General features: G+C 51.9%; 1 protein-coding gene across 2 annotated transcripts in view; it reads right to left on the bottom strand.

Annotated features, from left to right (window-relative positions):
- Positions 1 to 5,685: 5,685 nt before the first annotated feature.
- LRRTM4 (leucine rich repeat transmembrane neuronal 4) overlaps positions 5,686 to 16,539 on the bottom strand; it is a 119,423-nt gene continuing 108,569 nt past the window's right edge. For both annotated transcript variants that reach the window (XM_054175030.1, XM_009901604.2), the window contains one exon: positions 5,686 to 6,547. In XM_054175030.1, coding sequence (XP_054031005.1) covers positions 6,326 to 6,547 — 222 coding nt within the window. In that variant the 3' untranslated portion in view covers positions 5,686 to 6,325. The remainder of the gene's footprint in view (positions 6,548 to 16,539) is intronic.

Here is a 16,539-nt window from a genome sequence, read left to right as displayed (position 1 = left end):
CAGCTCACAACTGGAGTCAGAGAATCACCAAGGAAGGAAAAAGCCTCTAAGAGCAAGTTCAACTCAACCCTGCACCACCAAGGCCTTTGACACCATCCCCCACAGCAAACTCCTGGCCAAGCTGTCAGCCCCTGGCTTGGACAGCAGCTCTTGGAGCTGGGATAGGATCTGGCTGGAGGCTGAGCCCAGAGAGTGGTGGTGAATGGTGCCACAGCCAGCTGGCAGCCAGGCACCAGTGGTGTGCCCCAGGATCAGTGCTGGGCCCCAGCCTGTTCAATATCTTTATTGATGATCTGGAGGAGGGGACTGAGTCAGCCATCAGTAAGTTTGCAGATGACACCAAGCTGGGGGCAGTTCATCTGTTAGAGGGTAGGAGAGCTCTGCAGAGGGACCTTGCCAGGCTGGGCAGAGTCCAAGGGCAGGAGATTGAACACATCCAAGTGTCAGGTTCTACACATTGGCCACAACAACCCCAGGCAGTGCTACAGGCTGGGCAGAGAAAGGCAACAAAGCTGAGGAGGGGCCTGGAGCACAGCCCTGTGAGGAGAAGCTGAGGTTGCTTAGCCTGGAGAAGAGGAGGATCAGGGGAGACCTTCTTGCTCTCTACAACTTGGTGCCGTGGTCTAGTCATGAGGTCTGTGGTGACAGGTTGGACTCTATGATCTTTGAGGTCTCTTCCAACCTTGGTGATTCTGTGAACTACCTGAAGGGAGGTTGTAGCCAGGTGGGGGTTGGTCTCTTCTCCCAGGCAACCAGCATCAGGACACAGTCTCAAGCTGTGCCAGGGGAGGTTCAGGCTGGATGTTAGGAAGAAGTTCTTCCCAGCAAGAGAGATTGGCCATTGGGATGTGCTGCCCAGGGAGGTGGTGGACTCCCCATCACTGGAGGTGCCTAAGCGGAGACTGGATGGGGTGCTTGGTGCCATGGTTGAGTTGATCAGAGGGTGTTGGGTGAGAGGTTGGACTCAGTGATCTCAAAGGTCTTTTCCAACCTGGTTAATTTTGTATTCAGGAGGAGGATTCACTTCTCACAGTGTCCCTGTCTCAGGGATTCTTTCTGTACAGAAGTGTGACTGAGATTTCCAAGCCAGATTGAACTTCTTTTCCCCCCTCTGCACTTACCACCATGAAACATAACCACAGTGGAGGAGATGCAGTCTTGTCCTGTCTGTTCTTTATGACATTTGCCTTGTGATTCACAAGAAGTGATTCTCCCTTCCCACCCTGCCCCTCTTCCTGAGAGCTTCCTGATCAGAGCTGATTGATAAGTGAATACCTTCTCCAGATCTGTTTCGTTGCTTTTGTCCTCCTTTCCTTCCTTGTTTCTGAGAAGTAGCAGCAGTGAGGGGGAAGAAATGGTCTGAAAGTGAGGCACAAGAGCAGAGATTTATTGAAGGATGAGAGCAGACTCCAGGGGCCTCCAGGTCAAAGCAGTGCAATTAGCATCATATCATCTGGCTGAGCAGCTCCTGCTCTGCCCCACCAGCCCTGCACCCAGCCCAGAGCCAGGGGCAAGACTCTCACCAGCCAAGATACCACCCAGAGGAGCTCAGCCCCAGCCAGGAGCCCCAGCCAGCACCCGTGGATGGGATTGGAGCAGTCATCAATCATTGCCCTAACAACCAGGGGGAGGGGAAAGGAGAGGGGGGCACCAGGCCCCTCAGCCTTTGTTGTCACCATCACCCAGTGTGCACCATGGACACTCACCAGAGATGAGAGGAGGATCCTCAGCCCAGATGGGCTCAGCTTGGGGCTGCTGCTCTTCCTGGTGGGATTAAATAGGGGAGTGGGTGGGGAAGGCCAAGTGGCCACACTTGGAGCGGGAGAAGAGTCAAATAGAGCCCAGGTGCTCTGGGTTTGAGGGGGAAAAGAGGGAAAATGGGGTGGGTGAGGGACTTTGAGGGTGTCAGGTAATGATGGGACTGGGGGGAATGGAAAAGGAAAATAGAAATGGGTAGATTCAGATTGGATGTTAGGAGGAAATTCTTCCCAGAAAGAGAGATTGGCCACTGGAATGTGCTGCCCAGGGAGGTGGTGGAGTCACTGTCCCTGGAGGTGTTTAAGAGACTGGATGAGGCACTTAGTGCCATGATTGAGTTGATTAGATGGTGCTGGGTGATAGGTTGGACTTGGTGATCTTGAAGGTCTTTTCCAACCTGGTTAATTCTGTGATTCTGGGAGCAGATCAGCTGCTGCCTGCCCGGGGGGCAGCTGAGCATCTGCACCTCGCCTCCCGAGAGGCACTGACTCCTGAGTTACTCAGGTCTGCCTTGCAGATGCACAGCGTTGCAGTGGCTGCTGAGTTGGAAAGGACTCTTCCCTTTCTGCCCAAGTTTGGATATTACCTAGAGAAAGGAAAAAAGAGTTAGTGAAAGAAGCAGGAATGCATTTAGCAGCTTGTCTGTAGCCATTCAAGAACTTCTCTTACCTGTAGCTGTCACACAGCACAAGCAAGCACAAGGAACACAAATATTGCTCCCTTGGTGTTTCAAGTCACCAAAACAATTTGCATTGATGGTCTGGTGGCCAGGGTGGTGTTGGGCTGAAGGTTGGGCTGGATGATCGTGGAGGGCTTTGCCAACCCAAACAGTTCTCTGCTTCTGTGATCCTGTGTCTCTGAAGCTGGCTGACAATGCTCACAGCCATCTCTGCAGTTCACTGAAGACCTCAGAAGTGCTGAGCTGGCACTGAAGGGCTGCTTGGCAGCAACTTCCTGGGAGAGAACCTTGCAGATTTATTTCTGCCATGCTAGGAAATGTCTTTGCCTGGTAATGGCAGAGGTGTGATGTGTCCCCTGGCTCCAGTCCTGGCCAAGGCAATTCTCTTCTGTAGACTCCTCTGCCCCAACCTGCCCACCTGTGATGGGAAGCAGCCACAGGGCAGCAGAGCAAGCAATGGGCAGTGAGCACTGCTGAAATAACTGCACCAGGAGCAAGAGGAGGAACATCTGCTACTGCTGCTCCACTCAGCACCCCAGACTGATGAGGGTTTGTGTTTCCTTCTGCTGCTTTTCATCTATCTACCAAATTCTTCTGTATCCAGCATAAGGACATGGAACTCGTGGAGAGAGTCCAGAGGAGGCCATGAAGAAGATTTTTCCTTATCTTTAGGTGGAGCCTTCTGTGTTCTTGCCCTCTAGCATGCCCAAACTTGCCAGAGCCTCTCAGAGCCTTCTTTGTGGCTCCTCATGTTTGGAGGATGCATTGCAGTGCTTGTGCATGGGCAGCAGCAGCAGACTGGTCATTCCCTTCCTCCAAGGGACTTGGAGCCTTAGCAACTCCTCCTTCCTTTGCACAGGTTTAAAAAGTGACCTGTGGCATTTAAAGGAGCCACCAAAACCAAGTACCCTTCAGCATCCAGCACATTAGGCCCTCACATCTTCATGCAGCTCCAAAGCCTCTATCAAAGTTCTGCATTTCCAGCCACAGTGTGCCCCAGTCCTCAGATCAGTTTTCCACTGGGGACTGGAGGTAAAATTGTGTTTATCAATCTTCAGAACCCTTCCAATTCACTGCAGAAAAGGGAAGCTTCTTCCAAAAGGTTTCTAAATCTCAGAGCAAGATGTTGCCAGCCCTGGAAATCATTCTGAGCAGCAGACTGCTCTTGCAGACTCTCTTCTCCTTGCTTGCAGATCCTACCCACAGCATTATCCGGACAGGATAATTTCAGTGCCCTCCTGACATTTGCAAGGCAATTACCAGCTGCAGAGACAGGCAGCACTCCATTTCCCCCCCGAGTGTTCCAGAGCCTGTGATTTGATCACATCAGTTGTTGTCTTCTGCACAGCACAAAGTTCAACAGCTCTGGGCTGAAGGTCACCCTGATGGGGTTTTAGTTTTGCTGTCTGGGTACTGCACAGCCCTGAGCTCAACCACAGCCTTCTCTGGGAGCTCTGTGGCATTCAGCCAGGGTGCAATGACCATAAAGATGCCACCACCAGCAAACACCCAGTCATGAGTTCTCTTCAGTAAGGTCCTGCCTGCTGTTTGCTGGGAGAGGAATCCTTAGGGACACTGCAGGGTTTGTCTTTCTTGGGTCTTACACAGAACCAGAGAATGGTGAGGACTGAGCTCATCCAGTCCCACCCCCCTGCCATGGGCAGGGACACCTCCCACCAGTCCAGGCTGCTCAAAGCCTCATCCAGCCTGGCCTTGAACACCTCCAGGGAGGGGACAATGAGCCTTATAATAAAACATCCTCAGCTTTCAGGAGCTTGGGAATGCTGTGGAACTTCTGCTGCTTATGGACACATATTCTGCTGCTGCCCTGCAGCCCACAGTAGTTCTTCCATTTTCAGCTGTGGGGTCACTGGTGGAAACTCAATGTGAAGGAAATCAGAGTTCCCAGCAGCTTTCCCCTGCATCCACAGCACTGCCAAAGCTGACAGGTATGGAAGTGTCTAACAGAGCTGGCTGCAACCTCATCAGTGAGCCTTCCACTCCATTTTCTTTCCATTACCTGGGTAATTCTTAATTCCAAATGTGTTACCTTCCATCCTCCAGGCTGACTCAGCAGGTCCATGGCCTCCTGCAAGCTGCCTGGCACATGGAGTGCACAGATCCATACATATTCCTCCTTTCCTTTCAGAGAAAAACAGGCAAGGGTTTCAGAACAACACCAACAGCCCAGCACGGCCAGGGGAAGCCCTTCTGGATGTGTGCATCCCTCCCAGAACAGCCAGCAGAAGCACCTGGGACAGTCACAGCGTTCAGCATGTGCTGAACTCCACAGCTGCCCGTGCAGCCCTCAGGTGAAAGCCATCCCCTGATGTTCTGACCCGCAGTGATTTAGCTCCAGCCCAGGGCTTGCTCCTGTCACAGAACTCTGCATTCTCACCCAAGCACCAAACCCCCCCAGTACCAAAAGGCTTTTCCACCCTCTGCCCCTCCCCTGCTAAAATCACCTCTTAACCTTTCCCTGGACAAGCCAAATAAACTGAGCTGCTTCAAACTCAGAACAATTCCTTCAGCTCTTTGCAAGGGGTGAGGCTGAAGGTGAAGCAGGACAGAGCCTCCTGCCCCCAGCCCCCTGAGCCCCCATGCCACAGACCCACAGAAATCATTCAGACAGCAGCTTGCCTGTGGTGTCCCAACCACAAAATAATAGGTTTTATTTTTTTCCACCACTTTCTGTTTGTTTGTTTGTCTGTTCTCTTTTTATTGATAAAAACTACACAAAACCTAACTGATCATAATCAGTAATTAAAAAAAAAAAAGAGAAAGGGGAAAAAAACGGAAAAGAAACCCCCAAAGCCCAAAGCCCCAGCGCTGCACAGCCTCCTGTGGTGTGAGGAGCTGTGTCAGGCAGTGAGGTTCACCAAACACTCCTGCTGCAAAAGATTTGTGTTTTCCTTCTGCTCCATCTCAAGCACCACCAAGCTTCCGGTCTGGCTCCCGAGCATCCGTGGGTTGGGCTCCGGGAGCCTGTGAGGAGCAGAGTCGGTGCTCCATTGCCTCCCCTCTCTTTAGAGCCCACAGAGGAATGAAAGTGTCAACAACGAAGCACAATGAAGAGAGTAAAAATCCACAGCACCCCCGAGGTGCACAGCCTGTGTCTGAAATGTTCATGCACCCGAGTTCCTTTGTCCCTGCTGCATCCATGGCCAATGTCCTTTGGGTTCAACATAAGCTCTAATGCCCATGTCTGGAGTTTGAAATATCAGCAGTTGACCACTGAAAAAAAAAAAACAAACAACAAACCAAACCAAACAAAGGAAAAAAGAACCAACCCCACCCCAAAGGCCAAGCAAACCAAACCAACTTCCAAAAGAAGAAAGCAAAAGGAGGAAAAGAAAAGAAAAGAAAAGAAAAGCCTCAATTCCTCTCTGGTGTTTGTTTAAAAAGAACCAAACAAAAATATAATTAACCCAATCTCTGAGGAATAATAAACATTCCATGAGGAATCATGGCTGAGCCACCCCCCCTGCTGCCCTCCCCATCCCCTTTGGATTTTGACCTGTGGTTCTCCTTCCCTGGAACCGTGCAATGTAGAAAAATCAAATATACAAACAAAACTCTTCATCCATCCCTTGTATGTAGCTAGAGTGAAATCTATTGTTTTTCTCTTTTTTTTTTTGTCTTTTTTTGTGTTGTTTTTTAATAAGAACTGGACAATCTCTCTTTTCATATTTACATTGAGGAATTTGTTTGAAAGTTTAAAGCACAGAAAATCCTGAAGTCCTCAGCTGCGTCCCGCCCGACCAGGCTGCGGAGTTCGCTGTTTCCCCTTCCCGTGCTCTCTGCTGGAGCATTTGGAACAGGAATGGTAGATGGAGGTTTCCTGGCCTGGAAGGTCCCTCAGCAGCAGCCCCACTCCGCCCTGCAGGGTCAGTTTGGTATCCTCTCGATGTAGATGGCCGGGGCGGCCGAGCGCGCGATGGTGGCGATGAAGCTGTGGTCCCGGCTGAGCTCCAGGTTGGTTGTCTCAGCCTGCTCCCGGGACATGGAGTCGTATCCCTTGTTGACATGGAGAGGTTTGTGGGCTTGGCAGTACCCAATCACTGGCTGGTCGTAGCTGTAGTAGGGTAAAGTCTTCATGTGGTGAGGAACCTGCACCAGAGAAAGGAGGTCAGAGGAGAGGGCGGTGTGAGCAGCGCGCTCGGTGCCCCGCGCCTGCAGCCCCAGCCCCGTGGGGTGCTCAGCACAAACGTGCTCAGCACACAGCTCCTGCACCAGGAGAACCTCTGAGGCTTTCAAATTGTCATCTTCAGAGAGTCACAGAATTGCTTGGGTTGGAAAAGCCCTCTGAGATCACCCAGTCCAACCCTCAACCCACCCCCACCATGGCCCCAGGTGCCACGGCCACAGGTTTCTGGAACACCTCCAGGGATGGGGACTCCACCACCTCCCTGGGCAGCCTCTGCCAGTCCCTGACCACTCCTGCAGCAAAGCCATTTTTCCTACTATCCAATCTAAACACATGGCCATGAACCTGAAAAGCCTGCAGCATCTCTCCTGACCCCCCTCTCCCCAGCCCCAACTCTCCTCTCCAGGTAAATGCTCAGAAACTGCCAGCCCCTCCCCTTCGGATTTTTTCCCCCCACAAATATTCTCTGCTTGCAAACATTAATCCTACAGCTAAAGATGATTTGTGGCACAGTATCAGGTACAAATCTCTGCAGATAATTTTATCATCTGCAAGAGAGGACTGAGCAAGTAGAAAGAAATATGCACCAAGGGGAAAAACCTAACGCCGTCTGCAGGAGATGCTGGCAAGAGTTTATTGCAACACTGCTTGGAAACCTGAGCTCATTACAGCTGGAGGAACCCCACACAATTCAGTCTTGTAACTAACAGCTTTTTGTGGTCCATGCAGGACCTTGAGTGAAGACCACAGAGCTAATTGATCACCAATTTCCACTGCATGGCAAACTTCATTCAGAAAGGTAGGGGAGAAGGAAAGGCATTAAGATTAATCAGAAGTTGTGCAGGGTCAGGGTTGCTCTCACTTTGGGTCTCCTCAGCAGCTAGATTCCTCCCCTTGCTTCTCTGCAGAAGGCTGGAGAGATTCCAGAGCTCTTCCACCAGCTGGAATTCAGCTGCAGACGTCACTTGGTGTGACAGCTGAGTGGCAGGAATGCAGAAGACAAGCTGCTGGGTGGGATTTGATGGGACAACTGTGCTCACTTGTGGATCAAATTCAGGCACAGTGCAAGAAACTGCAGCTCCCTCTGGATACAGGAATATCCATGCCAGAACCTATCAAGGCTTGGATTTGTCCTCAGCCTCTGAGGCAGCTCTTTATGATTCTGTAAAAGCCAAGGACTGTTTGTGTCCTGGAGAGCTGAGAGATTGAGGTCCTGACTCTCCAGCACTACCACACAGTCCATTACCCACCCGAGGCCTCCCTGCTTGTTTGACTCCCTTCTGCAAACAGGAGTCAAAAGGATCAGGATCTCAAGAGCAGCCCTGAACAGTGGAGAAATCACAGCTCCTTCTCAGCTGTTCCTCAGGAGGTTTGTACCACCTGCTGCTGGCTTTCACCCAGAAGTCAGGTTTGTCTGGGTCTGAAATCACAGAAATGCATCCAAAGCAGCGTGGCCAGCAGGTCAAGAGAGGGGATTCTGCCCCTCTGCTCTGCTGAGACCTCACCTGCAGTGCTGTGTCCAGTCCTGGGGCCCTGGAAAAGACATGGACCTGATGGAGAAGGTCCAGAGGAGGGCAACAAAGATGACCAGGGGGCTGCAGCACCTCTGCTACAAAACCAGGCTGTTCAGCCTGGAGAAGAGAAGGCTGCAGGTCAGGCAACCACCACTGGCTTGCAGCAGACATTTCCTTCTGAAAACCCCAAATGAGGCAGGAATATTCTCGAGCTGTTAAACATTCTCTGGTTTCACACTTCCTGGCACTCCACAATCCAGGTACACTGACTGATGTGTAAGTGGCTGCCTGGTTAATGATTATAGGATCAAATTAGAGGCAACTGTAGAAGTTGTCCATATGTAGTTGAAACTCAGAGTTACAAAATATGGAGGCTATGTTTTCTCATTAGTGCTAATATTTAGTCTCAGAACACCATGGCTTCGTTGCTGAATTAGCATCATAGCTGTTGATAAATCAAATTCAGAGTTCATTTTAAACCCTCTCATAATTTAGAGCAAAAATAAGCAAGATATACTGCCAGAGCTTCACGATTAGTGGAGCACACAGCTTCACCTTAGAGACAGATTGATTAGGCACATTAGGCTGATGGAGCTGGGATAAACAACTGCAGGGGATCTCACACTGCTGAAAAATCACAGCTAACAGCCCTGGAACACCCCTTGGGAGGCAGCTCAGGAAACCATTCCTCTTCGGGAAGAGGCACAAGCGTGCACTGCCCAGGAACCCCAAGGGAAGGATCCTGACTTGGGTCACAACAACCCAGGAATGCCCCAGACTGGAGGCAGAGTGGCTGGAAACTGCCTGGTGGAAAAGGACCTGGGGGTGTTGGTCAACAGCCAATAAAGATGAGCCAGGGGCTTCCCAGGTGCCTAAGGAGGTCACCAGCATCCTGGCCTGGCTCAGCAATGGTGTGGCCAGCAGGACCAGGGCAGGGATTGTCTTTTACTGTGAGGGTGGTGGAACGCTGGACCAGGCTGCCCAGGGAGGTGGTGGAGTCTCCATCCCTTTAGACATTCAAGGTCAGGCTTGATGGGGCTCTGAGCAAGCTGCAGTGTCCCTGCTGACTGCAGGGGGTTGGACTGGATGACCTTTAAAGGTCTTTTCTCAGCCCAAAGCCTTCTGTGGCTCTGTGACTCCATGCATGGCACAGGAGCCTTTATCGGAACCCAGCCTGCAGATGAAAGGTTGCGGCTGGCAGGGCTCAGATTATGTCTCAGTACAGAGAAGTTTGGATCAGTGGAAATTTGGAGGCTAACTGCTACAAATGACTGACAGGTAGGTCATTAATCTTACTCCATTCTTGTATTTCTGGCTGGGAAAATTGGATTCCAGAAATTGACAGAGGCTGTCAGAAGAGAGGGCTTGGTGTGAGGAAGGCAGAGAGAGGACAGGCAGGAGACAGAGGGCAGAGGAGAGTGCAGCCATCAGCTGCTTCTGCAGGTCCTGTTGGAGGGGCATTGAGAGCTCAGGAGAAGGTAGCTGGTAATGAAGAGCTGCAGCACTTCAGCATCACTGCATTGGGTATGGCTGTAAGCAGAGGAACCTAACAGCAGCTCTGTCGTGGTGACAAACAGCTGAGGGATAACTCTTTAATACTCTACAAAATTGGTTGATTTAATATCACAGCATCCCAGCATGCAGGGGTTGGAAGGGACCTCTGGAGATCAACCAGTCCAGGCCCCTGCTCCAGCAGGGCACCCACAGCAGCTTGCCCAGGAGCACCATGCCCAGGAGGGTTTGAAATCTCTCCTGACAAGGAGACTCCACAACCTCTCAGGGCAGCCTGCTCCAGGGCTCCAGCACCCTCACACAAAGTTGTTCCTCATGTTCATGTGGCACCTCCTGGGTTCCAGTTTGTGGCCACTGTCCCTTGTCCTGTCCCTTGGCACCACCGTAAAGAGCCCAGCCCCAGCCTCTTGCCCTCCACAGCTCCTTTAGCTCTTGCTGAGTGTTGCTCAGATCCCCTTTGAGGCTACTCATCTTCAGGCTCCCAGGCCAAGGGCTCTCAGCTTTTGCTCCTCACAGAGCTGCTCCAGGCCACTCAGCATCTTCCCAGCCTCCTCTGGGCTCTCTCTAGCAGTTCCCTGTCCCTCTGGAACTGGGGAGCCCAGAACTGGACTCGGGAGTACAGGGAGGCTGAGAACCTCCCTCGAAACAAAGTCAATTAGAAGAATTTTATTGCTGTTTTCTTGTGTGGCATTAAAATATTGCCCAACTCTGTAAAGCACCTGGGGGCTCTGCAGGCTCCCCCATCACTGGGGTGATTTCTTCAGCCATCCCTGCAGAGTGTTCTTCATCTCTTAAACCCCAGCGGAGCATCACCTGTCAGCTCCACTGACACCGGCAGCTGGATTTGAAGCTTCCCTGCCCTACAGATAACTTCCTAATCCTGCTCTCCAATCACACAAGCTCCTTCCCCTCTAAGCTTGAAGCTCTCCAGGGCCTCTTTAGCTGAGTGTGCTGTTCTGGAGATGAGGAGGGAAAGCACCCCCACCCCACTGCTCCCACCACGGGCAGGTTTCTTCTTTCAATCAGTAAATGAAAAGGTTTCCCTAAAGGAAACTCCCAGGAAGAAGAAAACTCTCCTCAGCCTTCTTATTGTTCCTGGGGCAAAATATTTCTTTTCAATTGCCTTTTGTGTTGTTGGGTTTTTACAGAGTAGCCTGCCAAAAAGATCCACTGATGGGAAACTTGGAGTGAGCTTCGCTGCAGCCTTCGATTTCCCACCGTGGAGGGCCAATAAAATAAACAAAGCATCCAGAGATGTTAATTGCAAAGCCATTAATATGGCTCTGCTGCTCTTAGGAGCACTGCCTGTGGAACTCAGGAGGGGTGGAAGCCTGGTGGCTCAGCAAAGCTTCTGCACAGCTTGGGGGCAGATGAGTTCTTGCAAAGGGATGCAGCACCTCGCGGTAGGTTCTGATCCCTTTGGCTGCCTCTCCACATCTTTGGGTGCCTCAAACTCAGACCTTCCAAAACTGTAGCCTCTTTCAAGCCAACTCAGCTTGCTCTCAGAGACTTTTAAAAGCTATTTTCCTTACAGGAATTGCTGGTCCCCATGCACTGCACTGAGAGCTGTGGATCATTTGTACTGAACCTACCAGGACAAGTCAAAGTTCGCCCCAGCCATATCTCCAGGGCATCGAGAAGAAGGAGTAGAGCACAGGTTGGCAATCCACTAACAGCTTGCACAGAGCATGCTGCTGCCCCCCAACACTTCCACCTCCAGCTAGATTCCTAAGCTGCTGCTGAAATCTGTGGAGCTGGACCTTCCCAATCTACCTAAGAGCCCAGAGCAGCCTCAGAGGCTTTGGGACACAGAGCACACTCTGCTTGTTGGCAAAGAATGGTGGTGGTGAGGGAAGGGTGGAGAGGTTCCCATGCAGCGATCACTACGACGGCAACCAGCTCCATCCATCCCTCACAATAAAGAGCTCCCCCTGGCACCCAGCCTTCCTTGGTTTAGTTTTTGGCCATCTCAAGACAATTTGCAAGGGTCTCTCCTTTACAGAAAATGGCCAACAAGAAAAAGAAAAAGAGGCAAAAATCACAAAGCAATCAAGATGCTCACAGGGCTTGTTTCAGCTGGTCTGGGATCAGGTGGTGCACACCAGACCATCAGCATCCAAAGCTGTTGATCAGGACTGACTCAAACTACCACAAGAGTAAACAACCAAACCATGATGCCTGTGAACAGAGCACAAGTCACAGGCATTAGTATTTTCTCCTGAGAAAACAGTGAGATAAATTCACTCCAGTGGGTGAGGAGAAAGAAGCTGCTGGCACTACAGACCTCCTCAGACACGGGAGGGAGCTCCTCTTATGCTGAACGGCTCAGCAGGATTCTGTTCAGGAGAAATTAGAAGGCTTTAATTGCCTGCCCTGTCTCCTAGCAGAGGAATCAGTATGTAGAGTGGCACAAACGTGCTGCTGAGGACATGAATCCAGCAGCAGAGGGGACAGCTTCTCCTCCTGATCCATATGTCACTCCCAACGTGCCCACGCCGAGAGGAAGCTGCAGCCCCCCAGTTTCCAAAAGGCACCAATAAATGACTCATAATGGGGTGAGGATTTATGTAATCAGCAGCTTCCCTCAGAGGGCAGGGAACAGTCTCTGCATCTTGCAGCAGGTAGAGGAGGACAGAGCTAGAGGGAAATTACTCTTCTCGATTGAGGGAGAGAAAGCAGTTTAGGGATGCCGATGAAGGACTGGAAGGAGGGTGCCTGGCTGTGGGTGACACTGCCTGGTGGAGTCTGGACACAGCACAGACTGTGAGGGGAGAGCGAGTTCAGGTCCTTACCCAGTGAGCTAAAGGGTCCTGCTGTTCATTCAGCTCCAAGGAAAGCTCACCCTGCCCAACTTCAGAGGCCCCCAGCCCAAGGCTACAAACACATCCCAAGCAGGCACAGCTGTGCAGAATCACAGAACTGTTTGGGTTGGAAAAGGTCTCCAAGATCACTGAGTCCAACCTTCAACCCAGCCCCACCATGGCCATCAAACCACAGCCCCAGGTGCCATGGCCACAGGTTTCTGGAACACCTCCAGGGATGGGGACTCCACCACCTCCCTGGGCAGCCTGCGCCAGTCCCTGACCACTCTGGCAGCACAGAAATTGTTCCTCCTCTCAGCACATGGAATTAGCAAGCTGACAACAAGCAGGGGCCATGCTTCAGTCGTGTCCCATAGCAGCGTGGAGCATCAGGGAGCAGGCAAGCAGAAAATTAATGCAAGACTGTCCAGCATTGCAGGCAAGGACACTGCACAATGAGAGCATTACTGTTTAATGCTCTACACAAAACAAATGACTTCTGCCTTCCTCTGGGCAAGTTTTCTAATGTGCAGGGAAATCATCAGTAAAGACATCCTGAGGATCCCTGAGAAAACTGGAAGAATGATGGCTTAGGAAATATTCTTGGCTTAGCAATATTTGCTGCTACAAAACCACGAGGATCGATTCAATTACTCCATGGAAGCAAAAAACCAGTGGAATTATCGAGCAACAGGACTTCAGTGACACTCCTGAAACGGCCAGGAAAATCTGGATGACATTTGAAAAACCCAAACCAACAGGCCCAAACAAACCACACACTAAAGCCTCCAAACAGCCACAGTCCACCACTAAGAGGAGCCCAGCCGCACCCTCTCGGCTCCCACCCTTTAGCTCTTGCCGACTATTGCTCAACAACCCCAGGACCCCCAGCCTTTGCTCCTCACAGAGATGCTCCAGGCCCCTCAGCATCTTCCCAGCCTCCCATGGGCTCTCTTCAGCTGTCTTCCCTGTCCCTCTTGAACTGGGGAGCCTAGAACTGGACCCAGAACTCCAGGCTGAAGCTGCCCGGGACTGGTGCGGAGACCAAGCGCTGCCGAGCGCCGTTCAGAGCGAGGGGACCGGAGCTGCCTGCGCAGCGCAGCACTGCTGGATGCGGCCAGCAGAGGGCGGCAGAGCTCACGGCCGGCTGCCTGCGGCTGCCTGCGCTGCAGGCGCTCCGGAGAGCCCTGGGACCTCATCTCCGCCTGCTCTGACCCAGGGAACCCTTGCGTCAAAAAGAGAGGCTGCCCGCTTGGGCCAGTTCTGAGCCTCAGCACAGCGGTGGAGTGGAAATTGAAAGACCCAGGTTCAAAGAACCCTGCTGGAACACAACATCTGCCCTCTGAGCTCGGTTCTGGAAACCAGAGGAGCTGCTTTAGAAACATCTGCAGCTGATGCCAACCAGAGACAGCCTGCTTGGACTGGATGAGCTTAGAGGGCTCTTCCAACCCAAACGATCCTATGCTGCATCACTGGCATGGTGGAACATGGAGCTGTCACCATTAACAACCGTCTGCATGGGATCTTTCCCTCATGGGTCTGCACCAGTTGCAGCCACCTAGAACCAATACCCAAGGGCTAGATCACCTGCACGGTCCAGATGGTGTCATGACCTGATCCCTGATCTCACTCTGACCAAGGGTGAAACAGGCTGAGAGGGGAAATAAATACAAGGAGATAAATCAGGCTCTCAGCATCTCCAATCTGTTGTTTATTTGCAGTGCCTCGAGGCCTCGACTAAAGCTGGAACTGCTGGGTGGCAACCAAGGCTCCTGCGTTCGGCACAGCCCCTGCCCTGCAGAGCTGGTACTCCAGACAGGCTTGACAGATGAAGGGTGGGAGAAAGGAAAATAGCAAACAAGAAAAAGATCTCAAAACTGCTGCACAGATTGAGGGACAGATTTCTGCATGAGCTAAAGGCATTGCATACAGATCCTTTATCCCCAGATGACTTCCCTCCTCCTGTGGCCACTGTGGCTGTGGAGATATTTGTAATCCCAGTGTGAGCAAACCTCTCTGGGCAGCCTGCTCCAGGGCTCCCACACCCTCACACCAAAGAAGTTTCTCCTTAGGTTCAAGTGAAACCTCCTGGGTTCCAGTCTGTGCCTGTTGCCCCTCTCACTGGGCACCACTGAGAAGATCCCAGCCCCATCTTCGTGCCCTCCACACCTCTGCTGGCTCTATCCAAGCTCCCGAGGTAGGACAGGAGGCAGGTGAGTGATCATAGAGCAGTGTACCAAGTGCCAGCTGGACAATGGTTGACATGGTTACCCTTTTCCTCTTTCTGCTGCAGCTATGTAGTGAGTTGGGCTGCAAGCCCTGCTACAATAGAGCACAGTGTTGTGCAGGCTCCTCTATTGCCACGGAAGAAAAGAATGTGCCATTGACAGACTTCTGTGCCCTTTCAACACACAACAGCTCTGACATCAAAGCTCCCAGCACTCCTCTGCAATAGTTATTCACTGAGCTTTTGTGGTCAGGAACTGAAACAGGGTTTTCATGAAGTTCTAAGGGGAGAAAAATTATCTGCTGGAAATGAGCCTCTTCTTCAGTGAGTGCTGCAAATAATGAGCAGCAGCTTTGTTTCCTCTGGAAGGTGAAAGGAAGGGAATGTGGCCTTAATGTGCATTTAAAGCAGGAGTGGGTCAGTCCCCAAGATGTTTTTTGGGCATAATGGAAACATTCAGCTGTCAAAGGAAACATTAAAAACAACACAATAATGAATTGAGAGAGTGAGGGGGGATGCAGAATTTAAAGACATATTTCTCTATGGGAAGGAAAGCAGCTGCAGATTGGAGGGGAGTGTGATCAACCATGGCTCCATTGTAGCCTCCACCATATGGTTTTCCTCTGACAAATCAGGGCACTGGCTTCTCTGCTTCTCTTTTTTCCCCCTTTCCCTTTGCCAGTGGAGCCCAGGTGTAGCAGCACAGAGGAGAATCAAGTGCACACAGAGCCACATCCATGGGGCAAAATGTCTTTGCTGCAAGAGTGGTCAGGGACTGGCACAGGCTGCCCAGGGAGGTGGCGGTGTCCCCATCCCTGGAGGTGTTCAAGGAACGTGTGGCCATGGCACCTGGGACGTCACTTAGCGGCCATGGTGGTGTTAGGCCAACAGTTGGACTGGAGGATCCCAGAGGTCATTTGAACCAATACAGTTCAGAGACTCTAAGAACACCTCCCAGGACAGCCAGAGAGAGCAGCCTGCAGCCTATGGCCCCAGCAGAGGATGAGCTCAGCTCCTGCTGCTCCTGGGCAGCCAAACCACACCCAGCACAAAGCTGCTGCCCCATGCCTGGCTCCAGGGAGGTGTAAATCCCTTCCACCCCCAGGCACAGCAGGAGCTAATGAAGTCAAATGCAGACCGTGGGGACAGGTTTGCTCCTGCTGTCGCAGGCTGCTGCCTCTGGGCTCCACCAGCAATGGGCTCAGAGCGCTGCTGGTGCTCCTGCTGCAGCGTGTGGAAGCTGTGGGGCTTTCCCCAGGGGACTTCAGCTCCATCTGTGTCAGTCCATCACTGCTCGCTGCTGCTGCATCCAACTAAATGGCACTTAAAGGAATGAAGGCACAGCTCTGTTATTAAGTGAACCCTCTTGCATTCATCTGCTCCCTGCTTGCTAATCTCCAGGAGCCTTCACAAACTTGGAAACAGAGCCATGGAATCCGGGACCACCAAAGACAAAGCCCAGGAGCTGCTGACTCTGGATGTCCAACGTGAGATGTGTACCAAGGGGCTTCCTGATCAGACACCTGATATGAGCAGAGCCTTCCCTGGTGTGAGGGTGCTGGAGCCCTGCAGCAGGCTGCCCAGAGAGGTTGTGGAGTCTCCTTGTCTGGAGAGCTCCCAAAGACACCTGGACATGTCCTGTGTGACCTGCTCTGGGTGACCCTGCTTCGATAAGGGGGTTGGACTAGCCAGAGGTCCCTTGCACCCCCTAGCATTCTCTGATTCTGTGATCCCAGAGTCAGAGAGAGCCCAGAGCAGCTGCCCTGGGAGCAGCCCAGGTGAGGAATTGGGGTGCAATTATCTAGACAGGGCAAGAGAGTCCTAGCACTAGAGTTGGCAGGGCTCATTAGGAGGGCTTTAAACTAGGTCTGAAGGGAGTGGGTGAGGAAATCAGTCCCTAT

The sequence above is a fragment of the Dryobates pubescens genome, chromosome 31 (assembly GCF_014839835.1).
Source record: "Dryobates pubescens isolate bDryPub1 chromosome 31, bDryPub1.pri, whole genome shotgun sequence".
NCBI classification, from domain to species: domain Eukaryota; kingdom Metazoa; phylum Chordata; class Aves; order Piciformes; family Picidae; genus Dryobates; species Dryobates pubescens.
This window is presented reverse-complemented; position numbering and strand designations above follow the sequence as displayed.